General features: G+C 34.8%; 1 protein-coding gene and 1 long non-coding RNA gene across 3 annotated transcripts; one reads left to right on the top strand and one right to left on the bottom strand.

Moving 5' to 3' along the window:
* Positions 1-3323: 3323 nt before the first annotated feature.
* LOC120637708 (protein PRY1-like) lies at positions 3324-17824 on the top strand. Of its 2 annotated transcripts, none has more exons than XM_039909666.1 (2): positions 3324-3424; positions 16288-17824. In XM_039909666.1, the coding sequence occupies exons 1-2, from the start codon at positions 3422-3424 to the stop codon at positions 17359-17361; spliced, it is 1077 nt and encodes a 358-aa protein (XP_039765600.1). In that variant the 5' UTR covers positions 3324-3421; the 3' UTR covers positions 17362-17824. The 2 variants fall into 2 exon arrangements, with proteins under 2 accessions (XP_039765600.1, XP_039765599.1); XM_039909665.1 differs by lacking the exon at positions 3324-3424 and adding an exon at positions 4007-4145.
* A 1727-nt stretch (positions 17825-19551) lies between these two features.
* Positions 19552-20640, bottom strand: LOC120637713. The gene is made up of 3 exons (XR_005659450.1): positions 20373-20640; positions 19927-20267; positions 19552-19609 (listed from the first exon to the last, which is right to left on the bottom strand). It is a non-coding gene; the product is annotated as an uncharacterized LOC120637713 (long non-coding RNA).
* Positions 20641-22736: the final 2096 nt, after the last annotated feature.

The raw sequence follows: 22736 nt of genomic DNA, 5'->3' as shown, positions 1-22736 counted from the left end.
TTAAGAATCTAATTCGGCTTTGTTAAAAAGTAACACAATGAAATGTACAACATGAGAATTTTGACTTATAGTCAAATTTTTATTTTTGCTAAATATTATTATCATTATTCTTCAGTTTAAAGCAATCAAACATATATTTTATCACACTTTTCAGTTTTAATTACAAGTTAAGAGAAAAGATTTAATTTAAAGATTCATTCTAAATTGCACATGCAGGTCTTAAAGCTTGATGGTGTAAGGTGTAAGAAGACTGTTTACTGGTTTGCGCATTTGAAATTCTAACAACCAGAATCAGAAAGCAAAGGAAACTCACATTAATTAATTTATTATAGTGTCATTAAAAATGTTCTTACTAAAAAAAGCACTTTTACACCAAAGAGTATACAAACAATCAGCGTAGAACGTACGTAGAGTACTACGTGTTGTTAGGTAAATACACCTGCTCTGTGGTCAGATCTTCAATCCTCATATAGGTAAATAAAGTGTAGTATTTTAAAAATAAAGTGTAGCTCTTGCCTTTTTTCTCGGTATGTCAGAAGCCGCAGGAGTTACGTGTTGGCCAATATTTATAAATTAAACATCTTAAAAGCGTCGTAGTTTGAACATCAAAAGAAAAATGTGGTGGACCCTGAATTTCAACTATAAGTTACTGTACATTTAATGTTTTATCAATATTAGGATAATTATATTCAGAAATAGAAAATAGACCGCATAGCATAGTAGAATAGCATAGTTATTTTTTGCCTAAGAGTAGCCGATATGTTTTTTAAAGGATTCTAATTGTTATTATTATTTTACTACAGTTCATATTCTGGTTTAGACACGCGGTTTCAGTATAATCTTAGATTTACCACATTTGGTTTACTTTAGTAGAGGTAGTAATTTGAATGTTTTGAATTAGATTATATAAATTAATAATAAATAATTCTTTTACATACGATGAGATATGTAGGCAATTAAATTTATACGTCATTACAATTCAGTCAAAAATAATAATCGGTGAAATCGTTCTTCTAAGAATTAGTGACATTTTGTGTTTTATAATCGCAATCTGAGCGTATCAAATGTAGTTATCGGCATACATTGATAAGCATTAGTAACAGCAAAATATGTAGAGTCGTACATTTTGTTATTTCAACATCCGACATGATAAATAAGTATTTTAAGTTAGAGTATATGTCTGTCTTAATGCACATGTAATCATCTCAAACGAACGGACTAATTTAAATGCAGTTTTCTAATTCAAATTCGAAATGTGACACACAATGTGCAACACATGTAGTGTTATGCAAACTGAAGCTTATAACTATAATAAGAAATTTTATGAAACAAAACCTAAATTCCTATAGTCTAAAACGTAGTGTCAAAACTTTTATATCTTAAAATCCTCGGAACATAATATCATCATATCAAACCCTTACCGGTGTACTACAGGGCACGGGTCTCGGTTAAAACGCACATAACTCTTAAAAACTATCGTGTCATTTTTAGATCTCGGTCCTCCCCAAAGGGATGCCGAAACTTACCCACTAGGGTCTTGGCTATCACCGCTTTACTAAGGCCTACTAAAAAGCTAAATAGCAAACAAAAGAATCACAACGGGCAAATTATCAGCTGCGCGTATATTTTCACACTTATAATACATCTAAGTATAATATGAATGTGGGACGCAGGTCGTTAGTCTCTTCTAATTATGCTCGCGAGCTATTTCGTACAATGTTCCAAAATTTTGAGCTTAATTTGCAAACGCTGAGTCGTGTTTCCAACAGTTTTGTGAATAGTCAATTACCTTATGTGGTACGATGTGTACATACATCGGTACCGGAGCCGATTAAGACTTAACAGTTACAAGCTGGTTGGATAAAACTGACTATTTCAGCATAGTATAATTACTTGTCAGTTAGTTTATGTGTGTGTGTGTGTGCTGGTGCGTGTGCGTGTGGGGCCGTGTGTGTGTGTATGTGTGTGTGTGTGTGTGAGAGAGTGTGTGTGTGCGATGGTGTGTGTGTGGTGTGTGTGTGTGTACCTACACTGTGACATAGTAAATGTAATAATCACTATCAACATCAATCCAAACGATTGACGTCCACTACTGGACATAGCTCTTACGTAGGGAGTTCCACAATTCACAGTTATGGGCCGCTTGTTTCCCGTGGGTGGCTAGTACCAGTCTGCCTCCCAAATTGCTAACCTCATGCAATGTTCGTGGCGCACTCTGCCGTTCAACTGACGAGACTCTGGCAACCAACAAATGGTGGTGTAACCCCTTCGAATTGGCCAGACTCAATAAATAGCACAGACCGGCGTCGGGCTGCAGCGACGCCGGCGCGATCAGTATTATATACTATTATCGAGCAAATCTTTGTATGGATGTAGACGAGCAAGCCAGAGATCTTAGTCCACGACAGCTTCGCTATTCCTTGCTCTGGCAGCGGTTATGGCAACGGCGGGGCAAGGGGTGTCAAGAATCTCCGGAAGAGATTCCGCTGCAAACCCCGACGACTGGACCTGGCAACATTTAAAATAATTAATTTTGACGGCCGACTGGCGCAGTGGGCAGCGACCCTGCTCTCTGAGTCTTCTGAGGTCGTGGGTTCGATTCCCACAACTGGAAAATGTTTGTGTGATGAACATGATTGTTTTTGAGTGTATGGATGTTTATCTGTATATTATAAGTATTTATGTGTATTATATTCCTTAGAACCCATAAAATAAGCTACGCTTACTTTGGGGCTAGATAGCGATGTGTATTGTCGTAGTATATTTATTTATTTAAATTATCATCATCATCAAAATTTTACAAATAATCATATTCTCCTAAATATAAAGTACAAGCTGTTGCCTGCGGCTCCGCACGCTGTTTTCTGATTTTTCATGAAAACTGCGGGAACCGTACAGTCTCCCGGCATAGAAAGCAGCTTATCTAAACCTAGTTAATGTATCTCCATTCCAAAATACAGTAAAATTGATTCAGTAGCTTTTGCATGAAAGAGTTACAAACGTCCATCCATCCATCTATACAAACATTTGCATTTATAATATTTGTAAGATGTAGATCTTACAAATATTATGCTCGGCTGTAATCGCCTATTCCGTACGCACCGTCACTTGAATGGGTCAGGCAGAGTCATGCCGTTTTTGCTACGTGTTGTATCAATTTTCGTGACTTTCGTATTTTTGCGAGGTCTTTGTGTTAAACGATGCATCATTTTCCAGAATTCCGTTAGGCTTAATAACGTAATTACAACTGTGTCCATTGTTCTGCTGATTTGAATCAGTGTTTTCCCATATTTGTGATGGACAACGCGTTTATTTCATATTGTAATCAATTAGCTAGTTAGTTGAGACACTACAGTGTTTATATAAAAATATATTTTTCTGATTTAATATAATTTATAGACAAGTGCTTGGCTCACGCCTCATGGTAAGTGAAATAGCAGACCAATGTAGAACATGTGGAAGATGAGTTGACGTTAGATTTGAACTTTTGTACTTATATTTTCAACTAGTAAACGAGGTAGTTTTGGGACACTCGGGTCTTACAAATAAATGTGGCATATCGGTTTAATGGTTTTGTATGCAGTGTTTTTACACTTTATGACATTTGGAAGGTGCTGTCTATAATTGAAGGCGTAACAAAACACTTCATACGTATATATTTTGACGTTATGTGTCCTTAATAATACGTAAACTCTTTAAGTGATAACTATAGGTGAACGGTTGATGTATGCCTAGGAATCTCTTTAGATTAGGCGTTACTAATTTAGGCATAGCTTAGTCTGTCGTTAGTGAATCGAACATAAATGTCTAAAAAGTACTTCAATGTAGGAATTAGTTTAACTATGTCACGTAAACTCACTAAAAAGAAAAAAAAATCATTAATAAATTAATAGGTTTAGCGACTCTATTCCTTTTTAATCTCAGATAGGGCTCAACAATAAGTGAGTTAACGTTTATCGCGTATGTCCCTCTCGGATGTATGAGCGTAGAGTGGGACGGGTGGATATTGTGATAACACTACTAAATTTCATAATGGTAGTAACATTCGCATTCGGACGCAAGGATACATAAGTGGGGCACACAAATTGGTCGGGAGTGTGAAAAGGATTTGTGAATTTTTTTGGATACATTCGAAGCAGAAAATGGTAAATATTTTATTATTATTCACAGATTTCTGTATGGAACTTAAACACGACGTGATTCAGAATTTGGTTTAGGTAGCACTCTTTGAAAATTCTTTTTTTTCTTTTTAATACCACTACCATCACTTCAGTCGATTGAAGTCCACTGCTGGACATTGGGCTTTTGTAGGGAGTTCCATTGTCTACGGTCCCGGGCCGCTTGTTTCCTGCGGCTCCCAGCGACTCGTTTAATATCTTCTGTCCACCTCGTTGGTGGCCGACCAACGCCGCTTTTTAACAAAGTTTTCAACAATCTCGTGTGATAGAAATAAATTATTGTCTGCGAATATATTGTTAAGGAGGTAGTAGCACGCATAGAAAAAAAATATTTGTCCAAGATGTACTAACCTAAAAATTTCAATATTTTTTTAAATAACTTTAGAAGATACTATAAACAATAAATACATGGAGTAAAATCAAATCATAAAGAAGAATTTTTATTCGATTTTCATATTTTGTATTTATAATCATGCTTAACAAACGAACGATCAAAATACGCATATTTTTTTTCTTACTATGTATCCATACCAAAAGCTATTTAGCATTTTTAAAACATAATATAACATAAAATGTTATATTAATACAATAACTTATTGCTATCATGTTATTAATTTTGGCAATACTGTTAAGAGCACTGCAGAACTCAAATTTTATTGATACAACAATTTGGATATTTTTGCATTGAAATTTTTAGTCGTCTCATCTGAAATAGCACGATTTTATGCAGGAAAAAAAAAGTGTAAACAAGTGCATTTTATTTTATTTAAAGTACTACAGTCTATATCTATATATATCTTGTATATAATTTAAATTTAGAAATAAATAATTAAAATGTAGTTAATGTTTTGTTTTCAAGTTTATCTACATATCCAAAACAAGTTTTTCTTGCGGCATTGGCCAAGTATATAATACACAATAGTCGATTGATAATTTTGTAATCTACTCGTAAATCGAATTCAAGACCTCTTGCTTGGAACAATTTCCGCAGCTTCGCCATAAGAGTTTAATTTAAATACCATAAAATCAAAAGGGCACCAAAGTTAAACATGTGCGACTGCGTATGGTTTTTGTAAGAAGCTTCCCCGAAATGCTAATTAAATTTTTAAAGGCCATGGATACAAATGTCAAGACACGGCGGCGCGGTGATCCCAACAATTCTTTGTTCACGTTCTTTTGTTTGTTACTATTATTAAAACCGATGCTTGTGCAAACATACACTACACAGCTTGGGTTTCAGGGAAATAAAATAATAACTCTTTAACTCCATTTTAATTCAACTGAAATTCTTCCGATATATTGTTTATTATAAGGCGATATTTAATGTCCGGCTGATCCATTCATTATATCAATGTTTAAGCGCCTCGCTTTGAAGTGAAGTAAAAGGACTTGTTTTATTCACTTCCGCAATATGTAGGCATAAAATAAATTCAATAAATAAGTAATGTAAATTTGTAGAATGAATGTAAATAAATGATATTAAGAATCGATCTTATCCAAAATCATCTAATGACACATTGAACTTAGCAGTGCTTTCCTTTCCCTACACTTCCCTTTAGACAAGGAGGGAACTACAAAATAGAATCAGCCGTCTGAAGATTTTTTATTAGATTTAAAATTACCTTAGGGCGTAGATGGACAAAGGGCATCAAACGGGTCGCAGAGAGCTACTAGACAAAATTGTGGAACAAAATCCCTATCCCTACTAATATTATTTATGTGAATGTAAGTTTGTTTGTTACGCTTTCACGCGAAAACTACAAAACCAATCTTCATGAAACTTTTTATACATATTCTTAGAGGTATAAGAGATAAAAAAAAAAATTACGTAAGATAAAAAAATGTTTGTGAAAAAATCTCAAAATCTCATATTATACGACTATAGGTGTAGACTTTGTAGTAGTACGCTGCCTCCCAAAATTACGTGGGCGAAGCCGCGGGGCACGTCTAGTAGTAAATAAAATAATAAAAGTAATCGGAAATTTGTATTTATGTAAAAAATAACAAAATAAAATTTGTTACTTATAAAACAGAAAAAAGTAATTCGCGCATAATATTTTATATTCTTATTGATGCTTATAATATACCTATGCATCCAACTTCCATATAATTGCATATATATAATGTAGGAACTTAGTTAAACGTAATACTATACTTTTTGCAACTACCACTCATTACAAAACTTGTAAAATCACACGTGGGAACTTAGTTAAACGTAATACTATAATTTTTGCAACTACCACTCATTACAAAACGTGTAAAATCACACGTGGGAACTTAGTTAAACGTAATACTATAATTTTTGCAACTACCACTCATTACAAAACTTGTAAAATCACACGTGGGAACTTAGTTAAACGTAATACTATAATTTTTGCAACTACCACTCATTACAAAACTTGTAAAATCACACGTGGGAACTTAGTTAAACGTAATACTATAATTTTTGCAACTACCACTCATTACAAAACTTGTAAAATCACACGTGGGAACTTAGTTAAACGTAATACTATAATTTTTGCAACTACCACTCATTACAAAACTTGTAAAATCACATGTAAAGTCATCAATGGAGAAATTGAGTCAACGGAAAAATTGGAGAGCTTTAATAAGGTTGATAGAGGTTGAAGTGACGTTTGACAGCAGTGATTGCAAGATTTACGCCTGTCGCAAGCCTGTCGCGAGATAAACCCAGCCGAGCAGATCATGGAGCTTTCTATTTCTTTGAATATTTAAAATGTCTTTAAACAAAAACCCTTTTAAATCAATGAGCCACTATTATTTTGTGGTTCAAATTTGAGTGAGTTAGCAGCAACAGTGCCAAAAAAAAAACCCGTCAATAAAAAACAAAGCGAAAAATAAATGCCTGATGAAAATAATATAATCGGAGATTTTTGAATTTTGTAATTATTGTTTTAAATCAGGTTTCTAGTCCATTGTGAGTCAATACAAAAACCTAATTGTATCTTAATGTCAAAGTCAATTAACTAATTTCGACTTCTAGGTTAAGAATAAATGATCAAAACTCATTGCCTATTTAGTACTAGACCAAGGTCAACATGAGACACGAGGTCCCAAGTTAGTTTTCCCGACTCATTGCGGGTCAAAATATTGATACTGCTGCAAACATCTCAGGGGTAAAAAAATTATCGCCGCCTTGGATAACACGTTAAACCGTCATCCTAGATAACGTATATTTATTTAAATTATCTATGTATTTGTATCTTCACATCTGGGTATTTATGTATATCCATTAAAACTCTTGGCACTATACCGTTCTCTTGCTGTAAGTCCTATCTACAAAGGTTGCCTGTAAGAGATTGCTTGCAGCTATAAGGCCGCCTTTGGCTGTCTACATTGTGTACTGTATACTCCTTACTGTTTCTTTTCCTGTATATTAAGCGTGCAATAAAGTGTTGCTTCTTCTTCTTCTAGTTTAATCATCAAAGCCTTTTTGACTTAAAGCCGTCCTCATCGGGAGGTTTCGCCCATAATCACAACGCTGAGCAGACGGTTTGGTGTTTGCAGTAGATGTTAGAAGTGGGACAGACATCGCTACTGCCTTTTCTCAGCTATATTATTTTTAGTCGGTTCGTACTATATCTGTTGAAAGAGGAGAGGTAGTGATAACTGTATTATGTCTATCTACCGTATTCTGTCTACCGTCACCACACGGTATAAGACCGCCAAAGATCTGAATCTCTCTGGCCCGTAGCAATGGAGGCCTGACCTTATAAATGGGGCACGTTAATAGGTTGCGGATAAAATATAATAAGGATGATTTAACAGCTTCCTATAGGCGACTAAACTTCGCACAGTCCTCTTCCCTCTTTTTTTTTCTTTTATTATTCCATTCATAGCTGCTTCCGCTTTATTTGTTCGCGTTTATTACGGATGTTAAAAATCCCTTGGGAACAGATTGCTTTCCTTCAATACAAGGTAGTCTATGGTACTCTAAGCCAAAAATGCCAAAAATCAAGTCGATTAATCGATAGGGCGTAAAGTAAGGAAAAATAAACAAACACTCATTCGCATTTATTATATTAGTATGGATGGGAACCCATTCATAAGCCAACATTAGTAGTTAAATATTAAATACCTAACATTATGTAATTATTATGACGGACGTGAATTTGCAATATTTTTATATATTGCAATACTGTTACTTATTATTATTATTTTGTTATTTAATTTATCTTTTTATATTCTAATAACTGGGTTTATACCTTTCTATAAAGATTATTATTATTATTATTAATATTATTATAATTATTATTAAAGTAAGGCAATACAATGAAGCGGTAATAGCGCATTGGGTAGGAGCTCGATTTAACTTTCGGGGCGCAGAGTTCGGATCCCAGCAAGCATCTCTAACTTTTCTAAGTTGTGTGCGTTTTAGGTAAATTTCACCAGCTGAAGGAAAACATCGTGAGGAAACCTACATAGTGTTCTCAAGGGTGTAGAGTCCACCAATCCGCTCTGGGCCAGCATGGTGGACTAGGGCCTAAACCCTTCTCATTCATTCTCTGTAGTGGGCCGGTAATGGGTTGATGTGAATGAATGAATACTATTAAAGAACACAGATGCGATTCTTATTATTCAGTACAAATACGTTTTTTGGCTACGATTAATACCTGGCCAGGTGAGGACCGGGCCGTAGCCAGGTGATACCCGGGGCCCTTGGCCAGGAAGGTATAAATCGTGTCCCATTAAACAAAGATATAGTGTTATCCGAGCGTATTCTTGGTTAAATATGCTAGTTATATGACCCAATAACAAGTACCCAAGTACACCCGTTTCCTAATATAGCAGATTAGTGCAGTCGTTCCACTTGATCCTTAATTAATATTGCTGGGAACGGCGGCGGTACAGAGCTTAAATACTACTACTTAAATTATACTAGCTGTTGCCCGCAACTTCGTCTGCGTTTGATTTTGTTTTTTGATGTGGCATTAAATTTGGTTGTAGGTCTAAAAAAAATTAAAGTATTCAGTATCGCTAAGCCTTAAATGAGGGGTTTGCTGCTGTCCACAGAGGAGTTCTGTCCTCTATCTCCAAACACAGCGTGGGAAAAATTAAACACATTATAACCTCTATAGTACAAAAATAATTATTTAAATTGGTTATTAATTGTCGCAGTTATGGTGTAAAATCGTCGAACACTTTCATCCTCTCTCCCAAAGAAACCGAGCTTAATTTCGGGATAAAAAGTATTCTATATTACTTCTAAAACTTCCAAGAATGTGTGTACAAAGTTTCATGAGGATCGGTTAAGTAGTTTTTGCGTGAAAGCGTAACAAACAAACTTACATTGACAATTATAAAATTTGTAGGGATAGGGATACTGATAGGGATTTCACTGCAGACGGCTTCACCTATTGTGTCCAACATCCCGGTAAGAAACTTTTGCATCAACTTATATTAATGATACTATACTAATGATAATTATTTATGCATACAGATTACAGACATAAATAATTATCATTAGTTTTTTTTAATACTTACTATAACTTTAAAACAAGAGTGTATAGGCATCTTCAAGGCAAGCGCGCCCCATCTTAGGCTGCATCATCGCTTACCATCAGGTGTGAATGCAGTCAAGCACTAGTCTATATATTTAAAAAAAAAATGCCAGACTAAGCGTTTAAAATATATTCAAATTTAAAAAACCCCCGACTTCTAATATCTTGAAAATCCATTAACTATCATCCCTTTACCGTGTCCATTTTATTTGATACCCATATTGTGGGTGTTTTGAAAAAATATGTAATCCGCCATTTTGTAGCGTCGGCCATCTTGAACCGATTTTCATCAAACATAGCTATACCAATAATGATTCACGATCACGGTCAACGATACCACAGACCGAAAGAGACACACACACACACACGCGCTCGCATACGCACGCACACGCAAACACTCAAACGCACACAAAACACACACACGCACACATACAAACTCACACACACACATACACAAACAAACACACAAATACATGCAAAATCCACACGCAAACACGCATAAACACACGCACACACACACACACACAAACACACACACACACACACACTCACGCATTCACACGAGCAGAAACATTTTTTACTGTTTTAAATTCATATTATTGTACTTATAGCCATGTGAAAGGGTTAACGTAGACACGTCACAAACGTAATGTAGCTACTCGCAGGCATGTTAGGTTCGGTGTAAACAAAGCCTTGAGTTATATTGAAAGTGGCATAGGCCACATAAGGCTTCTTACAGACAGTACAAGTTGTTCGAAATTTGACGTTAGGCCTAATTTTATATTCCTCACGGATACTCTGATATAAAGTAATTCTTGCCTTCCGAACCGATGGTAGACTCACAACAAACAGACTGACTTGACGTTTCAAAAGTGCTTATAAACTAGGCCTACTTTGAATAAATAAATTTTAAATTTTGAATCTTGCATGGAATGCATGTTTTGCTGTGTGGTACAGAAACTAAGAAGAGTAACTGTCCTAACAGCTATTTAAAAATATTCTCGGATAATATAACTATCTTATACAATTATATTAGGTGAACTGCGCAAAATTATATGTAATAAAATGGAATTACAGCGTTATGTACAGCTATAATAGGCGCTAACTTCTAGAAATAAATATTTTTTGTTAACTATGTATATAATGAGGGTTTTAGTCCAGTGGGTAGGACTTCGACTTCACTTTCGGGGGGCTGAGTTCGAATCCCAACCCACACCTTTAACGTTTCTAAGTTATATGCGTTTTAAAATATCACTTGCATCAACGGTGAAGGAAAACATCGTGCGGAAACCTGTATGCTTAAAAGTTCTCCATAATGTTCTCAAAAGTGTGTGGAGTCCACCAATACAAACCGGGCCAGCGTGATGGACTACGGCCTTAACCCCTTCTCATTGTGGGGGGAGACCCGTGTCCTGTAGTGGACTGGTAATGGGTTGATATGATGAAAATGGTGATGATGATATGGATAATATTATTTTGTGACAAGTTGCTATTGGTTACTAATTCGTAAGAAGCCTTATTACTACGTTTGAAGAAACGGTTGGCAAGTTTTGTTTACCCACTTCGAGATCCCACAAATGGAAGAGGAAATGTTAAGTACGCACTTGCCTAAGTGCTTAAGAAAATTGATGTTTTTTATCGTAAAAACATAACCAGTTTCTTTAGCTAATAACAAAGTCGCTAATATTTTTAAAGTAGTTTGATGTCTTGTTTAAATAAAAATCGACAGAAAGGATGACTACCAATCTTTGTCATTTTAAATTTGCCTTATGAAAATAATTTGACAAAATAAAAGGCTTGGAAGGTCACTTCTGTGGGATGCAACTTGTGTTGATACCCTAGCTGCATCACACATCCAGGCCACTTCGTCAATGGTAGGTGCGGCTGCTTCCAGTGCCGAGCAGGCCAAGAGGCGTTAATATGAAAACCTGGATAGCAGCTTCATTTTTGTGCCTTTTGGAGTAGAGACTTTGGGACCGTGGGGTCCGGAGGCAAGAGCCCTTTTCAAAGAATTATCGAAAAGGGTTATCGAGTCTACCGGTGATCCTAGAGCGGGCAGTTACCTTGGCCAACGAATTAGTTTGGCCATCCAAAGGGGCAATGCTGCCAGCATCTTGGGAACTGTGCCTCGCTGCGATGGTTTCGAGGACGTTTTAGATTTTATTTAGTTTTTAAATAGTTTATTTTAGGTTATATTTATAATTTAAATAAACTTAAAATATTTTCCAAAATAAAATATAATTTTCCTACCTTATATCACAAATAATGCTGTCTCGAGATTGTCTAACAGTTTATTCAGAGAATTTATTGAAGTACTAATATTTACAAAAAAATACACTAATCAGCAAGATAACGGGAGAAAGTAACTGTATTTTTTCCTCAACCATAAAACATCTGTGAGATACTTTATGCCAGATTACAATCTAACCCAGTTACTTGACTAATGGGTAACTTATTTTTAACTTAAACTTCTACGTCATAAAATATAATATTTAATTAAATCCGCCAACAGTTATTAGATACATAAAGTGTATTTTATTTTCACTGTTAGTATGTTTCACTGGTTCCAAAGGTTGATGTAAATAATTAGGCCAAATAATCTATTGAGAATTGTTTTGTTGAGTTCATTTTTGTACGGACTAAAATCTAATCGGTATAGATAAACGTCTATTTCACTATCCTGTCCACGATAATATATATTATACACATAAAAATATAACAACTATGTTAAACAAAAACAGAATAATCTAGTTTTATGGTAAAGAAAACGGAGTAAATGCCCAGAATTAAGGTTAGGCTACACTATAGCTTCCCAGTCGCGTCCTCTTTGCAACCAATAATAATATTCTTGATCAAACCAGAGCATCCAGTGATTGGTCGAAAATTCACACATCACAGCGTACGCGTCGTTGGTTGGCTCTAGCTTTAAAATTTAAAAGAATATAGATTCAAATTATAGATTGGTCTTATTCTATCAAAACTATTGGATACAATATGTAATCTAAGTAAACCAAATTGCGTATTATCATTTGTCATTATATGAAACAATTATCTGGTTTGGGAGGCTTCTGCCGTAGCTAGTTATAACTCCACCGACAAAGTCGTGCTGCTAAGCGAATTAGCGTTCCGGTACGATTTCTTTTAGAAGCCGACTAGGGTGAGGAGTTTAATATAACTGCTATACCTCTAACACGTTACCCCGTTGCAATAACCAGCAGTAATCATCACTAACCAGCAGGTGAGATTGGAGTCAAGGGTTGTAGTGGTATTAAAAAAAAAAAAACGATAAGATTGCATTAAATATAATGTACAGAATGCGTAAAGTAGTTGTTACAATTTATCAAAATGCTATTATTCTCAGGTAAACATGATTTCCGAACTTATGCCTTTTTCCCTAACGACTAACAAGGCAATTCCTAAATAAGTAACGCATATACTTAGGAGATACATAGTCTCATATGAACCTTTCTCCAATAGTTATCACCTAAGAGTTGGTGAAACTTTTTTTTCTATAAATCATTAGCCATTCGATTCAGGCGATGCCTAGGAAGTGTAAACAGCAATACTCTCTTAGCATCTTGCTGACATCATAAAGTTAATTCAGTTTTTATTTCGTTGAAATATTCCAACGCCTTTCTACCATCGCACTGCAAGACACCGGGCGGGTTTTCCATCCCTGTGTTGTTAATATCCCAAAAACTCGCAAGAAGCTATTTGCATCTTTTTCTTATACGCAAGGTTTCAACGTTAAATGTGTTTCCTAATTCTTACAACCTGGGTATCTCTAAAACAAGAGTGAATAGGTATCTTCTAGGCAAGCACGTCCCATCTGCACTTTCCATCAGGTGAGCTTGTGGTCAAACGCTAGTCTATTACATTTTTAAAAAGTTTGGGTTTGTCAGTAAAAAACAACTTTTCAAATAAATTTCATTTCATATTCAGCAGATTAATAGTGTTATCAGCCGTCAAGAACGAAAAACAATATAAGAGTCAACGTTAAGGCAAACGTAAATGAAATATCAATTTTTTTATCGAAAACCCATTACTAGAAAAGGCGGAAACGTATCGAGTGCATTAGTCATTGATAAATCTGTTAGGAAGGGCGAGGGGACGTGGGTAACTAGCATTTATATTTCTGCGAAAATGCTCCAGTTATTTCATATTCTTTTTGTGGTTTATCGATCCAGCCAACAAAAATCCAACAAACTTAGATTCATTGCGTCTTTAATAGTACAGTTAATGCTCAACATAAAAACAGAAATAAAAAGTTCCTGGGAACTAGATTTACCAGGTTAGCTCAATGAGTTGTGAAAATGACGAACTAATGATTCTAACTTAATTCTAGTCCTCGTCTTATACCCATTTTCACTACACCTAGGAATCAATCAAATAAAATAAATAAAAATAAATATACTACGACAATACACACATCGCCATTTAGCCCCAAAGTAAGCGTAGCTTGTGTTATAGGTTCTAAGATTACTAATTAATATTTTTATGAATGATATACATAAATACTTAGAATATAAATATAAACACCCAGACACTGAAAAACATTCATGCTCATTACACAAACATTTTCCAGTAGTGGGAATCGAACCCACGGCCTTGGGCTCAGAAAGCAAACGCTGCAAACTGCACCAATCGGCCGTCCCCGGCAATGAAATACAATAGGAAAGTTTTTTTCTATTGACATCGCCTAAATCGCAGTAGGCATTCAATTTAGGTGATGTCAATAGAAAAAAACTATTCACCAACTCTCAGGTGATAACTATTGGTCAAAAGGAGAGGTATTGACGTACCTAGGGATATAAGCTATGAAGCGATAAGGCCGCTAAATTGTAAACGTTGTTTGTAAAAAAAAAAAAAAAATATCTTTATTTTCAAAAGATTACAAAAATCAATTTCTAGTGGTCTCCACAATAGGTAGCCTGTATCGTGGAGACCATGAAAGACTTCTCTTTTAGATTAACATAGGACTAGGATACTTCCTTTTATGATCTAAATATTTATATATTATAAATACCAAGATACAATTAGATATATACATTGATTTAGGGTATAATAAATAAATAAATATAAATATATATATATATATATATATAAATAAAATAAAAACAAAGAAAGTTTTGTTATACTTTTCTTTTTTTATGTACTTTTGTGGTGTGCAATAAAAGTATATTCATTCATGCAAAAAAATTTAAAAGCTAATTTACCTATTTTAATATGCATTGCTTTGTACATCGTAAGTGAAATTTACGACGCATTAGTCTCTTTAGAACTAAAGCGTACCTCTTATTTCTCTAAAATATAGCTAAGATTTTAGGCAACCTCACTTAGTCTATGCAAAAGGAATATAATTAAAACTATTAGCTAATTCGCTACGAAACAAGTTGGGTGCTCAAAAGACTTTAATTACGATTTACTACATTAAAAGTGCTTACTTTATTAGATAAGGCAAGAGCTTCTTTGGCCTTAAACTGTAAACTGTAAACTGCTTTTTTCTTTTGGCCTGGGAGATATTAATATTGACCGTTCTCACTATCGGATTCAAAATCAGGCAGTTGACCACCCCTAACTAAACAGCAAACTTCAGGAAACTCGCTACAGAAGCTTCATCGGTTCCCGTTGTATGCTCTGTTGCCTCTTTATAGAGAGTGTGCTGAAAAGCTTTTTGGAACTTTACCCCTTCTCCTATTATCAGATCTTACCATGCGTCAAAAATCCTACTAACATTAAAAATGTAAAGTGTGGATGTTTGTTACTCAATCACGCAAAAACAGCTGAACGGATTTGAACGAAATTTGACAAGCATGTAGCCTTTGACATGGAAAAGAACAAAAGCTACCTTTTATCCCGATTCCGTAAGTAGTTCCCGAGGGAAAATTGAAAATTGTTTGCGAGCTAAGCTAGAGGCGGGCAGCTTTGAAATATGGTTTGCATGTCACCTATGCTGTGGAAAAGGACATGCATTTTCTATACCGAACACTAATAGTAACCGTGGTAAGATTAAAAATTGTTAACGAGCGAAGCTTTAGAACCAATTCTAAAGTCAACGCAGGTGAAGTCGCGCGCATAAGATAGTGCGTATATAAACGTCTCAAAAGTTCGCACAGCATAAGAAATTAATCTGATGGTGTATAAGTTAAAGGTCGGTAAAAAATTAAATCAGCTCGATATTTTTTTTTATAAAAAAATACTTTCTAAGGGCGTTCAGAGCGTTGTGAGTCTTCATTATGTAAATTCGTAGTCAAGTCTAAAATGGCAATTTATAAATAAAATCATGTCACTCTAAAAAGACGGAAATAACTTTTGATAAAACTGTATGAGTAACTTGTGATAACGATGTTTGTTCCTTGTTATATGATTCTGATTAGCTTTAATCACTTTTTTATGTTGAATTACTTACTCGTAGGTATTGTTCATAAAATTTCGTTATGAATTTGGTAATCGGCTTACGATAATATTAAAAGTGAATCAATGATTTGTATAAGAATTTTTATGATTCTAGATAATTTCCCAATTAAAACGCCACGTTGCTTAGTTAAGTGTATTTTTCAACAACAAATAATTTTCTTTATTTTCAGAGTAAAATCTTCAGATCAAAATCAAGTGATTTCGAAAACGAAGCTTTGGAAGCACACAACGAGTACAGAAAAGAACATGGAACACCACCGCTGGTTTTAAATAAAGAAATTAGTAAAGTAAGTCAAAAATGGGCAGAGGAGTTGGCTAAAAATGATAATATGGCGTATAGTGTAAATCAGACATACGGAGAAAGTATTTATTGTGGCTGGACTCCAGACCCAAATGTTAAAATACGGGCGAAAGATTGCGTCGACAGATGGTACAGTGAAATCAATGACTATTCTTTCGGAAAGGAACCCGACGTATTAAATTGTGGGCATTTCACACAAATCATTTGGAAAGGCACTAGAGAGCTTGGAGTTGGTAACGCTAAAAGTAAATCCGGTAAACTGTATGTTGTCGCCAATTATTATCCTCCGGGCAACTTCAGTGGCCAATTCGTTAAAAATATTCCGCCACCTGGGGCTTTACAATTCCGTTCAACCTCAAGTTACAGTTCTACAAGTACCCCAAGAGAATCTAATAATAATTTGGCACCTCCATCTCCCAATCATAGAAACAGCAAAAATCTAAGTGATTATGCGTCCGACTTGGTCACAATATTCAGGTCAACATCAATATCGGACAATAAGTTTGAAGAGGAATTTCTGCAAGCACATAATGAATACAGAAGTAAACATAAAGTACCACCACTTGAGCTTAGTAAGAAGCTGTGTAAGTATGCTGAAGAATGGGCCAAGACTATAGCTAAAAAGGGCAGAGTAGAGCATCGAGACCAAAACGAATATGGCGAAAACATATTCTACGCTTGGTCTAGTGACCCTAACTTTATACTAACTGGAAGGGCCCCTGTAGATAAATGGTACAGTGAAATAAAGTGCCACACATTTGGGAAAGAGCCTGCTAATTTAGGCTCCGGACATTTTACCCAAGTCGTATGGGAAGACAGCAAAGAAGTCGGCGTGGGCGTTGCCAGAACTAAAGAAGGTCAAGTTTATGTTGTGGCTAATTATTTCCCACCCGGCAACGTAATGGGAAGTTTTGGAAGTAAAGTTCATCCACCTGCTAATTAAAATTTCGAGCCAAGTAAACTGCAACCAAAGACTTTTTACATTCCAAAGAAATAAATTATGTTATTTAATTATTCAGTATTTTTAAACATGTTGCATTTAGACATGAAAAAAGTGATATTGTAGATAAACTATTTAAATATAATTTGATATTACAAAAATAATAATGTAGATAATAAGGTCCGAACCACCCGAGTAGCCCGAAAAGTATACAATAAGACCTCACAACAATGTAAAGAATAATATCAGAAATAATTTAAAAGAGCACGTCAACATTATGAACAAAGACAACTATAAAGTATTATGAAGATTTATAACGTGACTACTCGTAATATTAACTATAAATTTGGGCATAACATATTGTACGTCCTTTGTTTTTAATTGCGGGTTCCATTGGCACTAAAACAGTTTCAATTTGTCTAAATTTGATCTTCTGTCTGTTGAATTCTACTTAACTGCGAAAGAGTTCCCCCAGGGCCCCAAGTCTGCTATTTTACAAGATTTGTCATTATGACACCATTCCATTGTAATCCAATTATCATTGTGCCAAAAGTTCGTAGTCTACTAAATTCACAATGGTCTTACAATTGGATTGTAATTGGATGATAATTGCATTGTGGTAGAAAGGGAATCAGTGTTGCCATTTGCTCAAAATGTGTTTGAGAAGTAAAATTTAAAAAACTACCATTAATTAATAATGTCCAATTAAGCGAATTTTTGATAAGAAATATTTTTAAATGTTATTGATTTGTGTTCTAAAGACGAACTTTGTATCACATTTAGTAAAACAATCGAAGGAATCCAAAAAACAAATATTTTGTGTGCCAAATTTTGTCAAAAATAATTATATTTAATCTGTAACTGTCAAATTGACATTAAATTTCATTGACGTTATTTCGTGCTAGTGAAAATATATAAATTATAATCAAAACAAACAAAATGCTCAACAAAGCAAACTTCGTCGCTGCTTTTGGAGAGTTAGACAGATCAGCCTGGACACTGCGGCTGTACCAATAACGGACGTTGCCCTGCGAAGCGGCATTGGGTTGCGTACCTACGCTCAAATTTTATAAATAAATTCCCACAGAAGAGCGAAAGTAAGTAATGAAATCTTGTACTGTTTAAGCATGATATGAAGTCTAAGTAGGTATCAAATTGGTGTGTTTTTTCAACAGTATCTCTGGTAATTTAATTAAAAAAACACAAAACTATGGGGAGTAATCAAAAAATCAATAAAATTCTTAAATTCTTTATTCATGTACGCATATTACAGGTGCTTATGAACTTGTACTTATCATGGTGGTGCTAACTACATTTTTTAACTTAAAACTAAAGCTAGAAAACAATAGATTAATAGGACAAAACACTATGTTTAACCCTTGGAACACATATACTCATAATATATGCCTTTGTCCACAGTATTTTGACAAGAGCCTGCTGCAGTGCCCAACCTTCAAGCAGACCCTGGTTTACTCGTTGAAGTCTCTGTGAACCAAGTCCTTATGTGATAGAGCTGTCCAACTCGGCTCTAATCGTGAACAAAGTGATTTGCTGTTATCTGTTGAAGAATTCTGTCCTCTATCTATAAGGAACTTCATCAGATAAAATAAATAATTCTTGGAATGAATATAAAAAGGGTAACAATAAAGGTTTGGATTTCAAAATGAAATTTGGTATTTAAAGAAAAAATTATATCCTCCTGCTTTTATTGGAAGCCAGCTGAAGAGTCTTCATTTTTTACATGTATTAATTTGTAAACTAAATTACTGTAAATAAAAATCATTGTTCAGTGTCTTATCTTTATTAACTTGTATTATTTGTCTCCTCATAGATTTATAAAAATAATTTTAATAACACACAAAAGTTAAATGCCTCTTGCAGAAGAATTGCTTTAATTGTGTTGTGGCTTTATATTGTGCCAAACACAACATGCATCTGCAATCTTGCCAGCAGTGATTGGATTATAATGCATACTTGCTCTAAACAATCACCTGAAAAAGATATTTGGAAATAAAACACTTGACCATCAAACTATGTACATGATTTACTACAGTTTTCAATCTAGGAGACCCTAACATGCTATCTAAAGACAGCATTTTATTTACTTTACCTGAGACATTCATCCAATATACTTTTACAGCGCTCTACTGTATTTCATACAGTCACAAGTTTCATGCATAGAGTAGTGTGGTGTCCCCTCTATAGTATTTAAGTTGTGGTCATCATAGTTTTCAACAGAGGAAAAACTCACCTGAAAATCCAACCAATATTAACCTTGACAATTAAAAATCTATATTGGAATTAATTAAAAAAACCTAAAATAAGTAATACCTAAAAAAAACCTCATGCCCCATTATCATTTAATGGAGTTAAGTGTTGGCTGAGTGGGTGACTCTGCCACACATTGGAGTTAAGAGCAGAGCCTGGGTTGCAGGCACAATATATGTATTTAAATCTGAGTCACAGATTGTTAAATAAATTGAAGATTATTGGCTAGATATATCACATAATATTAAAATATGAGTTCAATATTAAAGTTACTATTATAACAGTTAGGGAATAGAATACCTTAGTGTTATAATATTGCCTTTCATGAACATTTGGCCTTATTATTGCCACATGTGTCCCCTCTATGATATCTAAAGTAATTTTTTTCATAGAAGCTGAAAAAGCATTCTTCTTGGTAAAGTACTCAGCATATAACTGGCAAAATATAATTTCTTAACTTAGCCTTAATGGCATCCTTATCACTCTGGACATTTAACACTTTTTATTAAATTTGGTGTTAAGCACCTCCGTTCTTTGTCCCACAGCTCTTGAGGCAGTGATCGGAGAAACATTGTGGGGGACTCTCTGCCCAATCGTTATTTTTTAGAGCCAGATGCATAAAATGCTAGTGCTACCAGTAACTGCAACAGAAATACTAGCATTACAGCCATACCATCATAACATATTCTGAGATATAGGTACTATACCTAATTAAAAAGCAACGAAAATTAAAGTTGTTTTCTTACCTTTGCCTCCGTCAATATTTCTTCATTCCGACGTGGTTTGGGAATGCCTAAGTAGAGCGAACTCCCACACTTGACTAATTACAGTCTGCTTCCCAAGCAACTGCTTTTTTTATAAATTCCGCATCGGGAATATCCTAAAAGTCGTCTACATTGTTTCTTAGCAAGCTGAGGGCTCGACGGCGCCTGCTACGCTCAATCAAATGGTATTGATGAACATAAATAGTCTTAGCCAACTTAAAAATATTCCACCTTAATCTGAATATTATGATCTCACACTCCACAATTTAATTGTAATCAACAATAATATTGCTAAAAGGCAATGACTGCAGAATGGCGTCTCAATTGTCTTACAATGATCAATAGAACTGTCAAAATATTAGCAGACTACCAATTCGTGCGATCATTGAATTGTCATTGTGCAGCAGACTAGCAAATGTTCATTGAAGTGTCAGTGGTCTTCCATCGGAAAATCATAATGACACCATAATGACACCATTGTGTTAGCAGGCTACCAAATATGCCAAAATTGACAATTATGAAGTCACTGATCGATCACTGACACACAATTGTAATAGCAGACTTGGGGCCCAGTTGGATCCGGTGGACAATCAACAACTGTTGTTGGTTTTGTTCAATATGTCCCAGCTCAGATGGTAGCAACTTTTAATAATTGTTTAATGTGTTTTCGACTGCAAGTCCTTTTAAAAGTAAGTTTTATTTTGTTTGTTATGATTTAAAGTTACAATAAATAAAGGCTTTTAAGCAAGCAAGTTTTAAGTTCATTAAAATGTATTTAATAATTTACTACGCTAAGATTGTATTTTTAATTTAGATTCCGATTCAAGTTTCAACAAAAATTACAATATAGTAAAACACTGACCTTTATTTGGTCAACTAGTAGTGGCCACCAGTGATGTAGATAAAGCACGGCATGCTCATCGCTCAAAATTTTCTCACAATGTTCATTTTGTGGACAAAAAACTCCACCACAGAAAACTGCGCCGTATTATTATTTGAAAATATGATCCATTTTTAAAAGACTTAAATATTCCGAGTAATTCATTTTCCTATGCTATTTTTTTTTATTGGTTAGTGCTCTTGGATATTTCAGAATAAAGTTTATTCTTCATTCAATCTACTTCAATAATTTTTCGGAATTTATCACTTCATATATTGAGGTCCAATAACCGGAGTACAAATAACCTGATAAATAAACAGAGGTGCATTAGTCACGTGATGTGTTAATAGAATTTGGGAGACTTTTTCAACACACCCTACCTACTTTCAAATAGGCCTGTTTTTAAAGTGGGGAATTCTCACAGATACAACCCAGGGAGGCGAATTGGTTAAGTTGGACTCATATCGACTAAACATCTCAGTGGTACTACTCGTCGCCTGGTGGCTGGGACACGGCAACGCTTTCGCAGACATCCGTGACTCCACATATCTAGCTGTTTAGGCTCAAGTTAAGGTTGGCACGCATTTAGTATCAGTGTTACCCGTTTCACTATTTAAATTACAATGTAGCATATAGCTCAGGGAACTAGATATTGGGGTACCAAGGTGCTAAAATGGCGCACCGTAAATGTAGCGTTGATCATCCCCTAGCTTCAACGACATCAAGCGTGTCGCTGGGAACCGCTGGAAATAAGTGGCATTTGAGTGGTAGATTTTAGATCTCCCTAAAAATACCTAGCAGACTCAAGCAGTGGAGTGATGATAATGGTGAACGTTGGTAGCTGACGCCTAAGTAAGTTGAATCATTTAATGAAGTTAACTTGAAGAGTTCATTTTGTGAAAAAAATGGTTCATAAATAATGTAAAGTTACAGCCAACCGTAATTAAAGCAGCAGGAAGTTTTTTCAACCAACTTTGAAAAAGGAGGAGGTTTTCAATTCGACTGTATGTTTTTTTTGGTGTGTTTGTTACTCGATTACTCCGCCAATTATAAAAAGATTTTGATAATTAATTTTCTGAGAGTTATACTTCAGAGGTCCCATTTTAATGTAGTGAAGATTTGTTGAGGGCCTGGACCTATATATAATTTGAGTATTTCTCAAACGAACTTAAGCATCTTCCTTCAATAAGCACCATATTATGGTCAAGTGGAACTGATGATGAAGACTAAATATTTTTTTGGGGACTTTTATCCTCGAAGATATGCCAGTCCCAACGTTTTTATTTCTTGCATTTTATTGTTTTACTAATACAGTTTTTTTTGTACTCCTTTCAGTTGGTAGCTTTGCAATTATGTCTTAGCTATAATAGCCAACTTTTTTAAGTCTGTTGAAAATACTATACTTTTAATCAGTTTGAAGATTATAGTCGTACGACTAGTAGCACGGGTTTTTTTTAACTTTAAAA

This window comes from Pararge aegeria, chromosome 4 (genome assembly GCF_905163445.1).
Source record: "Pararge aegeria chromosome 4, ilParAegt1.1, whole genome shotgun sequence".
Lineage (NCBI taxonomy): Eukaryota > Metazoa > Arthropoda > Insecta > Lepidoptera > Nymphalidae > Pararge > Pararge aegeria.
This window is presented reverse-complemented; position numbering and strand designations above follow the sequence as displayed.